Source organism: Filicampus tigris, chromosome 15 (genome assembly GCF_054856515.1).
Source record: "Filicampus tigris isolate MCC_2025a chromosome 15, RoL_Ftig_1.0, whole genome shotgun sequence".
Classification (NCBI taxonomy): domain Eukaryota; kingdom Metazoa; phylum Chordata; class Actinopteri; order Syngnathiformes; family Syngnathidae; genus Filicampus; species Filicampus tigris.
This window is the reverse complement of record NC_141231.1, coordinates 14,262,164-14,274,894: the sequence shown is the minus strand read 5'-3', so window position 1 is coordinate 14,274,894 and position 12,731 is coordinate 14,262,164. Positions and strand designations below refer to the sequence as shown.

At 42.9% G+C, this 12,731-nt stretch overlaps 1 protein-coding gene across 1 annotated transcript in view; it reads right to left on the bottom strand.

Moving 5' to 3' along the window:
• The window catches only part of loxhd1a (lipoxygenase homology PLAT domains 1a), a 28,677-nt gene that overhangs the window by 12,251 nt on the left and 3,695 nt on the right, over positions 1 to 12,731 (bottom strand). Inside the window, exons 4-21 of the mRNA XM_086054273.1 lie at positions 11,900 to 11,980; positions 10,870 to 11,054; positions 9,941 to 10,039; positions 9,723 to 9,871; positions 9,268 to 9,391; positions 8,745 to 8,995; positions 7,550 to 7,685; positions 7,313 to 7,473; positions 7,125 to 7,211; positions 6,882 to 7,017; positions 6,037 to 6,191; positions 5,795 to 5,955; positions 3,524 to 3,600; positions 2,827 to 3,023; positions 2,194 to 2,386; positions 1,857 to 2,017; positions 1,181 to 1,514; positions 960 to 1,114 (exon numbers count right to left, since the gene is read on the bottom strand). Of these exons, the coding sequence (XP_085910399.1) occupies positions 960 to 1,114; positions 1,181 to 1,514; positions 1,857 to 2,017; positions 2,194 to 2,386; positions 2,827 to 3,023; positions 3,524 to 3,600; positions 5,795 to 5,955; positions 6,037 to 6,191; positions 6,882 to 7,017; positions 7,125 to 7,211; positions 7,313 to 7,473; positions 7,550 to 7,685; positions 8,745 to 8,995; positions 9,268 to 9,391; positions 9,723 to 9,871; positions 9,941 to 10,039; positions 10,870 to 11,054; positions 11,900 to 11,980 (2,842 nt within the window). The remainder of the gene's footprint in view (positions 1 to 959; positions 1,115 to 1,180; positions 1,515 to 1,856; positions 2,018 to 2,193; positions 2,387 to 2,826; positions 3,024 to 3,523; positions 3,601 to 5,794; positions 5,956 to 6,036; positions 6,192 to 6,881; positions 7,018 to 7,124; positions 7,212 to 7,312; positions 7,474 to 7,549; positions 7,686 to 8,744; positions 8,996 to 9,267; positions 9,392 to 9,722; positions 9,872 to 9,940; positions 10,040 to 10,869; positions 11,055 to 11,899; positions 11,981 to 12,731) is intronic.

Below are 12,731 nucleotides of genomic sequence, written 5' to 3'. Positions count from 1 at the left end.
AAAAGCATGACTTTATACTTTATTGTTATATATTTAAAAAAAATAATTCTCTTGGGAAAAAACAGGAGTATAATGTATTCTTAAAATATTACACTGGAGAACACAATTTTTTTGCTGAGTTAGGTCTGATAGGTGTTTTTACCGAACAGTTTTTTTTGCTATGTAACCCAAAACTGATCTCAGTGTTTCTTTATCAAGTCAGGTTTTTTCAAATGTGTATGTATGTAAATCAAACAGTAAGATGGAATAGTTACAACCTTTGAAAACTAAAAAAATAAATACAACTGCATGAAACGAAATTGATCTTACAACACTATGTCCATGGTTACAAGGTTAAGAGAAAAGCCAGGACTAATCCTCTTGATTCCAACTATGATAGCTTTCTGTTTGTAGATATTGATGGTACTGACCTAGTGGGAGCTGCACACACCTCTCACCGCACTGTCTCAATTTTGACGGCACAATCCAATCGTAATCACCTACAGTCTTACTACAGCTAATTAGTAGAATTATGAGGGTAAAATGTGGAGAAAAAGCTAGAAGCGCTAGAAAAAATGACTGCACTTTTGGAATCATCATACCAAATTTAGTTTCAATGAGAATAAAAATCTATCTCAACTGATTTATTTTTCAAATTGTTTCCAGCGTTATGATGACTTTGTTGACATTTTAGTGCCACACCCCTTTATTTTTCAAACGTTTTTCTGTGAAAAAATAAGTATATTTTTGAAACCCTACAACTTTTTCTCTGGGAATATTGCCATATTGCTATCACCCCTTGGTCGTGTTATGCTAATTGTTGTGTAGTTTTTTGACAAAAATCCAAATAATACTTGGAAGTTCGCAGCTCTTTCTCGCCAGTGTGGCCCCAAGAGCCATTCTTGGAATGGAATTAATCCACACATTCGGGAAAGTTGCATTAGTTGTCCCACCACAAAAGTACGACATAGCGAGCTTACTTGGCCTCTCTCAAATTTATTGAGGTTGTTGGACTTCCTTAAGCGGCGCTCGCCCGTGTCACCAATTTCGCCATAGACGTTGATGTAAACTTTGGCGTCGGTCCCCGCTCCCCACAGATGCCCCCCCGTGAACACGTGCACCTCGTAAGAGTTCACTGGCAGGTGGAAAACGAAAGCGTTAAAACGTGTGACATTTCCGGTTCTCGTGTCGGTACGTTTACCCTCAAGGTCTTCATTGTCGTCGGTCAGGAGCTCCACCACGATCTCCCCGTCTTCCTCGTCCCTCGCCAGCCAGCGGTTGCAAGCGAAGCTGAACGTCCCCACCACCTCCTGTAGCTCCTCCACCACCTCCACTTCCCCGTCTTCGTCTTTCCTCTTCTTTTTCTTATCCTTCTTCTTATCCTTCCTGGCGTCCTCCCGCTTCACCTCCACCTGCACCACGGCCGTCGCCAGGCGCTTGATGTCCACCGACTCCAGGAACCAACCGTCGCCGATGCCCTTGCCGTCGTGGTAGATCCGCAGCTTGTAGATCTTGCCCACGTCCTGAGCTTCTATCTAGCAAAACGGAAGGCAAGTTGTTCGAGTCAGATCGCCAAACACAAACGGTGTTCTTGAACAGTGTTCAATCTTGATTTAAAAGCAGGCTTTTTCCGGTACTATTCTAGTCCGCTCATTAATTTGTTTTGACTGATGGATCGTAGGCCTTTATATTATATATTAACACTGACTGCACTACCTTTGTTACTAAGGGTGTCAGCAAGTCCCACTAATTGAATACATGACTAGATACAAAATAAGATACAAAATAACACATTAAAGAGGCGATAACAAGGAGTGCCTTATTAGCCGCCTGAATGTTGCCGCAGTGTTTGATGAATCTGCTTTGTCGGTACTGACCTTGAAGATCTCGGTGGTACCGCGTTCAAAGTTGTTGGAGCGGCTCTTCAGCGGAAGAACTTCCGTTTTTCCTTCGTCGCCATAAATCTGACAGAAGACGTTGGCATTGGTCCCGCCTGCGCGCACATCTCCCGTGACCACGCTCACTTCGTAGTTGATCACTGTCGCGGAACAAAACCACGGTAACGATTTTGATCGCGTCATTGAGATCTTAGGGACTTCAGAGCTTGGAACAGAAAAAGCACAGCAGTGGCGTGAATGATGCGGGAAATTGTTAAGAATTAAACGGCTAAATCAAGGTACGGCAGTATTAGGAGTTCAAGGTTTGATTGTTTACGTTTTTCCATGTCCAGGATCTCGCTGGGATAGATCTCCACCTCCACTTTGCCGTCAGCCTCGTCTTTGCAGAGCCAGCGGTGGCTGGGGAACATGTACTGCTTGCCCTGGACCGGCACCGAGATCTGAACACTGTCAAGAAACCAGCCGGCTCGCAGGCCTTCGTTGGTGTGGCCGATGAGGAGTCTGTTGATCTGCCGAGACATGCCAAAGGTTTGAGCCAACGTTAGAAGAATAGCTTGGGATTTTTCATTAGTTTGAGTTTTTGTTCCGTCTTACCTTTTTGTTTTTCAAAACGCTAAGTTTTAGTCGAATTTTTTTCATCAGTTTAGTTTTATTTTGTCGGGGTGTTAAAACCTTCAAAAGGTACCATTAAAAAAAAAAAAAAAAAAAAAAAAAAACCTTGTTAGGATGTGAACAAAAATGAAGGTCAATAAGTGCAGTGTAAAATACTACTGCTGCTGCGGTTAGTTGATTTTGATGAGATTGTATATACTGTATATCATTCAAGTTAACAAAAATCTTTTCGGTCCTCTTTTTATTGTATTTTTTCCATTTGTTTTCATTAACTGTAATTACCCTGGTTTGAACCTGAAACAACAATGTGAAAACAGGCGGAGTTTTCTGAGCGTACCTTTCCGATGTCGAAGGTTTCTATGGTGAAGATGTCGGTGCGGCCAGTCTCGAAGTAGTTCCTCAGGTCATTGTCCGAAACCGCCAGAGTTATCTTGCCGGTGTCGCCCCTCTCGCCGTATAGCTTGACAAACACCCGAGAGTCGGAGCTGGCACCGTTCACGCTGCCCGTCTTGATGGCAATATGGTAGCTGACATCTGCAAGGGGAGGGAGGAGTATATTAGCTATTCAAGGCCCTTCGGTGAATTGCGAACAACCTCAAGTAATTGATGCCCCCTAAAAATATTTATAATAACCTATACAGGTTTAAAACGTAAGTAGACTACAAACTCATCTTACAACAATACTAAAAATAAACAGCCTACAGATGATATGATTTGGAAAAAAAATCCACTTCTAACTCTCCCCGCTAACAACCCAGGCTAAATTTAGCTCCTCCCCATCATGCAAAGCTTGTCCTCTAGTCAAGATGTATTGTATCACTTCAACATACTTTTTTTTTTGACATCAATGTACTCATTTTCTAGTAGCTTTGGAAACATCTATCCATCGAGGAGAGTTTATAACCAGCACAAAATAAATTGGTTCGGGTTTCAACGAATACCTATTTTCCCCAGAAAAAAAAAAAAAAAAAACACAAATAGGTAATAGATTGTAATTATTAAACAGGATATATGCCTGGGATTACTGCACTCACTAAAGAGACGCAGGCCTTCTCCGGCTGGAACCAACTCGCGGACAATCTGCCCGTCATCTTCATTGCGGTCCAGCCACCTGATTGGAGACACATTCATTAAACCACGAGTGCTCCGAGGGGGAATCAATCCTAGAAAATGATCTATTCAATGAGAATGTGATCAATCCAAATAACAGAAACCAGACAGGACACTTTCCAGATGTAACACGGCACTGCAGCTTGGCCTCGGGGCTCCGATTACTGAAAGAGACAGCTGTCTGACCACTGTGCATTTAGTCCCTATTTGTAAGGCGAAACCCATCCATCAGCCACCTAACAACTTAATGGGATGCTACTGGAGAGCTGTCTAACCCGTGCAGGCCCAATTTACTGCTCTTATCAGGTCTTTTGGATCTTTTGTTTGGAAACGCAGGAAGTCAAGGGCTTATATGCGTCAAGGACAAGAATATTATGACCAATGACATGGTACCAATACATTTTTGGACCTTCTATTTAACACTGAGGCGCAATCATGGTGGCCCCCTCTCAAGTTGGAGGCTTGCTTCAAATGTGTCGAGACAACTGAAGCAGAGTACACACACAATGACATATTTCGGGAAGTCATCAACAGCCTGATAATGAGTTGTCTTTAAAAGAATGTCCTGAGTGGTTGTCCTGTGGTGTCGCTTGTGTTAAAGCAGCACTGGGCAAGAATTCGACCTTGATAAAAAATGTTCACAACTCTTTTGATGAAACATTGACTTACAAGCAGTTGAATGGGCCTTTTTTCATGCCTTGGGGGTGTCTCTATTGTTTTTACTGGCACTAAGTAACTTTGAGGAGGATGGGAGCAACCCTGGCACACCCCAAAAAATACAAATGTCCTGACTTTCTTTACGGCATACTCACTTCCTCCTTTCGCTATAAGTGGATTCGAACGTCTACGCGCTATTACTGGCGTCATGGCAGAAGCCCCAAAAAAAACAAAAGTATTGTTTAAGCAAAATGAGTTTCGTTTCCTCATCGTTATTCATCTTTCACACAGCCACTGGAAATAGAAATGTAATTCAGTCCAACTTGCAGGCCCAGCGAGAGCTCAGGATTTCACGACACGAAATGTGGTTGACTTTTGTCAAAACACTACCGCTTTTGTCCACATGGCTCCGCCATAATCCACAAAAACTGACATAGGACAGTGTTGCTTTAAGCATATTCTTTTAAGCCCTCCCCAGTCTGTTTGTAAAAGGTTAATAATAAGATGTTCAATATTTACAATGACAAATCCTACAGAGCCACAGACTCTGCGATTGTGACTTGAAATCAAATGATAGCCAATCAGGAAGCTTGCTTTAGCTGAAGCTGTTGCCGGCCAGAAAGACAGTAGCAGCTGGTCGTGTTGAGTGGTTGTATATGTCTCACAAGTCATTTGCTACAATCAAAATGTCAAGGAGAAGAGTTGATGTAGTTACCGGATATGCCAAACAGTTAGCCTACTAGCGTCCTCTGTTTCTTCTTTTACTACCACGCTGTCTTATTTGTATTTTCTGGCTGTGTTGTATTGTCTGGATGCCCTGTGGCACTGCGCTGGCCCCCTACAGGTCAGTCGTGGTATTGCAACAGATAACTGGCTTGCGGGAGGAGATGTGCAATTGTGGGAGGAGATACATGTGTGGTGTATGCAGAGCTGGGCATTTTACTACAAATTGAGCGTCCGTTAATCGTCATCCTTTTGCAGCGTGGGTACGCCTCCCTCGTCCGTCATTCGCTTTTTTTTCCGGGGGTAAAAAAAATATTACATACCACAGGCCGGTCTGCCACTAATTTTAAATGGGCGTCCGTCGCCGATTCTGACTAACCTTTCACTACCACAACACCCTGTGTACTCCCTCACATGTAAAAAAAAGAAAACAATTATATATGCTTAAGATACAGTGGTACCATGATGTATTGTTATTTGTTCCTCAATTCAATTCATTTGTTTATTAAATCAATTTTCCCCATTGGAATGGCTAATAAACTCATATAGCAGTGTATTATTGTGTAAAAAATGTACTCTTAATCAAGCGCAATCACTGTGTGCCTTCAAGTAGCGTGGCCTGATCAGTAATGTGAGAAGCTGGAGAGGGGATGGCCTCGCAGCACAAAGCAAAAAAAAAAAAAAAAATAGAACTAGCGACGGGTCGTAATTTGAAAAACTTGCAAACTTGGATTTTCGCAAGGCAAAGTACCACTTGCCAAAAGTGTAGGGCTTGGCAAGAAACTATGTCTTGAATCCAAAAATGACCGCCTTGCCTGTAACATGGGAACTCGATGGCTAATGATTCTGGCTGGCCTTCCTCCCTCACCATGACCTTATCGAGAAACCAACCGCAGCCTCCGCCACGCCCATCATGTCCGACTCGCACGCGATGGACGCGGCCCATGGACACGGCTTCGATGAGAAACTCGTCATGCTGAAAGAAAATGTAACAAATCAATAAAAAAGCACTGATATGAACCGAACGCCGCTCGCGTTTGCCATACCCGTTACTCACGTTGCCCTTTTCGAATTTGTTGACGTTGTTTTTGCTCATGATCATGAGTCTCTCACCGGTGTCGCCCAGGTCGCCGATGACGTTGAGGAAGACGGTTGCGTCGGTGCCGCCGCCGCTGATGTTGCCCGTGCAGATGGTGATGCGATACTTCATCACTAAGCCGCAAAACAAAAAAAAAAAACAACAGCTTTTTGGCAAGCGTGTCCAAAAGTGGTGCCTTCAACAACTTTCGTCAATGGAAACTCTTTTATCGTCGGAGACGGAAGCGCTTTTAAAAATAATAGACGGACTAATCGATAGGCTAATCGATAAAATGCCCACCTCTGCTAATCACGCTAATCACAGGTGGAGCTCGATACACCGCAGTCTGCTGATTGGTTTACGAAGACTTCATCCTTTTATAATGGCGGGAATGGGATGGGAAAACATCACTAAGAGGATTACAATGCAAAGACCATCCCAAGCGGTTTGTGTTGCTTGTGCGGAAGGATTGATTGGATCAGATTTATAGATTTACGTAAACCAGGCATTCCTCGCTGTGGAATTTATCGGTGCGTTACATGCCAAACCCTAGCGGAATTGCAGGTTTTGCCATTTGAAGCCATTCCATGCTAACCCCAACTAAAACCTCCATCCATTTTACGTAGCGCCTGCCTTTAGCAGAATTGCGGCTGACTTTGGCTGAGATGCCAACCCTGACACTCAGAACTGTGTGGCAGACTTGCTAACCCCTACGCCACCACTTCCCTCAAAAAAATCAGTGGATGGAAACGTGGTGTCCGTCTTGAATGAAATGTTAAATTGAAAGCTGCCAGTTCATTTCATTGTATTAACTTGTTTCATACAGGGTAGCGGCTCCCCACAAAGGGTACCAGTCGCCGGCAGCTCCCGTACGATCTCGTTGTCGTCTTCGTTGATGTCGAGCCAACGGCCGCATTCGAACCTGTACTTCTCCATCGTCAGGGTCTTCAGTAAACTAATCTGCAAAAAGTAACAGGCCACAAAAAAATGTTGCGATGGGCCAAATCTGGCCACTGGGCCGTGAGTGCATCCTGTGTGCATCAGGCCGAGGAGTGAAAAGCTCTCACCCTCCCTAAGTGCCAGCCGGCAAACGGATGCCTCTTCTCGTGCCAGATGCGCAGTTTTAGGAGTCGTCCAATGTCGGGCAGTTCAATCTAAAAGGATTTAAAAAAAAAAAAAAAAAAAAACTCAAGACAAACTATGAAAGTAATTTCAGCAGTCGATTTTTTAGTGGGCGAGATAATCCGGGGATTACCATGAATTTATCAAGGCGGCCCTGTTCAAAACTGTCCGAGTTGTTTTCCAGTTTGATCTCGTCCGATTTGCCGCTCTCCCCGTAGATCTGCAGAAATACCTGGGCGTCGGTACCCGCGCCCTTCAGGTCCGAGGTCCAGATCCACAAGGACCACGGGTACTCTGTAGCACAAACCAGCAAATAAATGAGTTTTTAGGATCGAGACACCAGGCGGTCCTTTAGCCTGATGGACCTCACTCTTCTGCTTCCTCTGACGGAGGGAAACCATTTCGTAGAGCTCCCTCTCGATGAGTCCGTCCCCCTCGTCCTCGTCTAGCCACATCCCGCACGGGAACGTCTGCTCCACCCCCGTGAATGGACAATAGATGACTACCTAGATGAGAAATGGGCCATTTGGTGGGCAATGTCACCCCAAACACCCAAGCACAGAGGTGAGCAATGTAGAGCTCAAAGATGGCCTGCTCCATTTTTAAAAATCAGTTCATCTCAAATGCTAAAAGTAAAACTGCATTTCATTTGATTAAATAATTGGGATGCTTGATTATTAGTACTAGTATTATTAGGACTATTAGTAATATAAACAACATTAGTAAAATAATGTTAGAGATACATTTCACATTTCTGTGTTTATTTTGTTAAATAATTGGTTTAATATGAACAACACTAGAAAAAAAAGGATTTATTCATTTATTTTGTGAACAAAAGTACATGGAAATATTTTTCATTATTTAAAAATGATTTAAAATAATTATGACATTTAATCATTGTGAGAGAATGTGAAATTTTTTAGGGGATTGTATCTTGAGTGTGTGAGAGAATTCTCGTCGTGCATGTGAGCGGAAATAAGTTCAGTGACATAAAAAAACATTTTAGTAGTGAATGTGAGGGGGAAAAGAAACCAGTAATGTGTGAGAGCATTTAACTTTAGTGCGAGAGCATTTCTTTAGGAATGTGAAAGGCCAGCCATATGTGTGAGAGCATTTCACTTGAATGAGAGAGTGTTTCAGTAATGTGTGAGAGTGATTCACTTGGCTGTGAAAGGCCAGCTATATGTGTGAGAGCATTTCACTTGAATGAGAGAGTGTTTCAGTAACGCGTGAGGGTGATTCACTTGGCTGTGAAAGGCCAGCTATATGTGTGAGAGCATTTTACTTGAATAAGAGAGGATCTCAAAGTATAGCAATGAGAGCGTTTCAGTAGTTAGTGTGCAAGCTTTTCACTTGTTTGTAAAAGCATTTTACCAATGTGTGAGAGTGTTTTAGTACATGATGAGAGTGTGAGAATGTTTCAGTTGTGCATGTGAGAGTGTGGGAGCAAGACATCTTTCCGAAGTCTGTATCAGAGCGCTTTACAGGCGTATGTGTATGAGGGGTTTTCGGATGCGCGTATGAGAGCGTGTTAACAGTGTGTGTGTGAGAGAGACGCAGCGTACCTTCTCGCAGTACCACCCGGCGCCCACGGCCCCGTTGTCGTGCCCGATTGTGACCCTGCTGAGGGGGCTGATGAGCTCGCAGATCTCCACGTTGAAGATGTCGATGAGGCCGCGCTCGAAGGCGCCGCCCTCCAGGAAGATTTTGCCGCTGTTCTTTAAGCCCTTGGAGCCGTGCATGACCATGTGGATTTTGGAGTTGGTGCCCGCGCCCCGCACGTCCCCGGTCATCACTTGAACGTTGTACACAATTCCTGACAGGGGCAGAAATGTGTTGAGGCGCGAGTCTGAGCTCCACTGTTCTAGGTCTCAGTTATGTCAAATATTTTTTTCCCCAAAATGTGACTTATACTCTGGAGCATTTCGTGATGCATTTTCGGACTTGGTGCGACTTGTACTCCAGAGTGACTTATAGGCTGAAAAATGCGGTGTATACATAAAGGACTCTTGATGACGTAAACGCTAAGGTTAAAGGGACTGAGCCATAGTTTGAATTCTCGGGTGTTAAGCCGAGCTGTACGCTCACCCATTGGTTGCAGTGAGCCAACCAGCACGTCTCTTTGGATTTTGCCATCGTCTTCATCCATAGCAAACCAGCGATTGACGGGGAATTCGTACACTTCTTTATTCCCGATGTCATCGATGGCAACCTGAACAGACAAATGGAATGAACGGCAACATGAGTTTAAAGCGAGCACACCGGTCCGTGATGAAAACTGCAGGGATTGTGATCGGTAACATCAGCCAGCACACCGCGAAAGTTGCGTTATTGTTAGCATTGAGAAGCTACATTTAGCTTGGGTTTTTATGGAAAACCTTTTGCCGCATGTGCATGTACGCGTGCACAAAAAATGGTTTCAGGATTAGATTTTGTGGTATATCCAGTTTATTTTATGTAATCAGAAATATTTTTACGAGGCCTATCGATTGTGGGTTTTTTTCCTAATCAGGGTTTAGAATCGGAAAAGCAGCAGCGCGTGCCTTATCTAGGAACCATCCAGCGGATGAACCTCTGTTGTTGTGGCCGATGGTGATCTTCCTCAGCCTGCCCAGGTTGGGAGCTTCGACGGTAAACTTGTCCTCGGAGCCGCGTTCGAAGTTGTCCTTGTCGCTGTCCAGCCGCCGCTCCCCTTCAACGAGTCGTAAAAGTCGATGAGAGGTACGTCAACGTGAGATAGTCAAGCAAAGGTTTTACCCACCCGTGTCGCCGTGCTCTCCAAAGATGTTGAGGAAGACGTCGGCGTCAGTTCCACTTCCCTTCATGTCGGCAGTGAATACGCTCACTATGTATTTATTTACTGTAATGACCAATAGTACACATGGGTTTTCATATCTTCAACTGTTATGAGATATAAGGTCAAACTAAAGCGGAAGTCAACGCAAACATATTTTTTTCAAGAATATGTTTTATGCAAGCCCACTAGTTGAAACAGGGCATTCTGATAAATATTGCGTATGTGGAATAAGTGTTAATCCACTCGTTTTTAGCCATCTCTGGGGGCGGCCATTTTGTCTTCTGTCGACTGAAAATGACATCACAACTACTTGCAACGACCAATCACGGCTCAGATTCAGGTCAGCTGTGATTGGTCGTTGTGAGCAGTTGTGATGTCATTTTCAGTCGACAGACAACAAAATGGCAGCCCCCAGAGATGGCTAAAAACAAGTACATTTTGCTACTTAATATATATTCCACAAACGCAAAATTAATCAGAATGCTGTGTTTCAACTAGTGGGCCTGCTGGGAACATATTCTTGAAAAAAATATGCTTGGGTTGACTTCCGCTTTAAGTCACATAGCCTTATGAATATCTTTTGACAGTCAGCTTTTTATTTATTTATTTAGCCTACGCTTGTTTGCCTATCTATTTGAATTATTTATAGGCCAAAAATATATTATTTTCTGTAACACAATAGTGTGAGTGAAAAAGTATAAATGTTCAATGGAAACCCAATAGCTAGATCAACTTACTTTATTCAATTAAAGTAAGGATCTCAAAGGTATACGTTATCAGAAAGTAAACTCGTCTACCGTATCAAATTTGCGGGTGGGATTAGTATATGATATTTTTTTTAAATATTCTACTTGGGGATTTACAAATGCACAAAGCCTGTGTATATGGTTCACATTTAGGTACGTCCATCTGGTTGAGACTGCCCAGCAGGTCCCTGACGAAAAGGTTGTCGCCTTCCTCGCGGCTCAGCCAGTTGTTGCAGGCGAAGTAGAAGCGCAGGTGAGGCCGGCTCATGTCGGTCACCACCACCCTGTCCAAAAACCAACTGGCGTTCATGCCCGTGTTGTCGTGCTCGATCCTGCACAGTCAAGTCAACAGTGCGGAGGTGTGAGCTTTCAGTTTGTCACTAGAAAATTGCAGAACCAATGAATAAGCAGTCATTTTAACAGATTTTTTTAAGCACAAATAGATATAGGCTGTAATGTATGTGTGTTTTTTTGAACACACAAAAAAAAAAACGATTAGCATGGAAGCATCAGATATATCAAGTGAAGTTAACTTTCAATGACGTGTTTTTGCGAGGGGGACTGCACAGTTATTGTTAAACTCACATATGTGAATCTAAATATTTTGTCAAATTATCATATTTCATTCGTATGTTATTTTAAGAGTGAGCTAAAATGGGATGGATTTTGTTTGAATGCATTTTGCGCAACCTTGAATCATATTTTACTTCATTGTTTTGTTTTTTTAGATTTAGTCAAGAAAATTACCGAGACACTTGATGAAGGAATGAATTTCTAAACCGCCTCATGAACTGCCCTATGCTACGCTAAAAGATGCTAACACGGAAAGCAGATGGAGCTTAACCTTTTCCACTGCAGGATCAAATCCCGCGAAGTGCTGCACAGCTGGAAAATAAGTGTGACCTCGCCCCTTTTAAGCTGCCATTATCCTGCGCCTTTCTGCCTTTTCAAACCCCTCCAGCGACTAGCAACTTTAATCCCCCGCTAAGAAGCAAACAACATCAACTAAACCATTTTAACATTGTTTTCATGAGAAAAGAGCATCATCCGTCATCCTCATTTGCTTTTTCTATAAGCAACGGAGGGAAATTGATTAAAAATAGACATCCATATTTTGTGTGAAAAAAAATAATCTCAGATTCTATATTTAGGCCATTTGGTTGAACTTGTACTTTACCTTAGCTTCTTGAGCGCACCCACATTGTGCGTTTTGACGCGGAAAACATCCGTCTTATTCTTTTCAAAGGCAGTCCGGCTTCTGCAAAGGAAGGAGTTAGCTTTGTGGCAAACATAATTACGTCACTACCAGTTAAATAAGAAATGAGATTTGAGGGGCAATGTGGTGTTTCTACCTGATATATATATATATTTTTTTAAAGCTGCACCCACATATTTAGACAATGCAGTGGAACCCCAAAGAAACGCCAGTCTGCCTCGGAATAAGTGTTGCCAAAAAAGCAAAATGTGCAGAGATGATGCTCACTAAACTAAAATTTTCCTACTTAACTTCCTTAACTAACTTCCTATATATCTTCTTCTTGTCTGTTCCTGATTTTTGTAAGTGTCACTGAAAAGGCCTTCGAAATATTAAAACAGTAAATCCTTTGATATTCACCAAACTGAAGTTTTGTAACATCTTGTGAATCTTCTACTTCCGTAAACAGCTCGTGTTGAGGCTGCTCCAGCTTTTGAAGTCAGCGTTGCCCAAAAAAAAGGCGTCAAAGAAGCAAAACAAAGTGAACGCTCATTACTTCTCTTATTTTTCTTGAGGCTGTTCCTTCTTTTAGTGTCACCAAAGAAAGCAAAGCGTTCTGAGTCAATCCTTAAAAGCTCACTGAACTCTTAACTTCTTGTGTATATTCTACTCTACTCATGTACTTGTCGAGGCTGCCCTGGTTTTGGGAATGGAAAAATCCAAGGAAAAAGCAATGCACGTGGAGTTGGATTTTCGTAACTTCCTACGGATCTTCTTCTCTTGTCGACTGTTTCTTATTTTACTGTCGCACAAA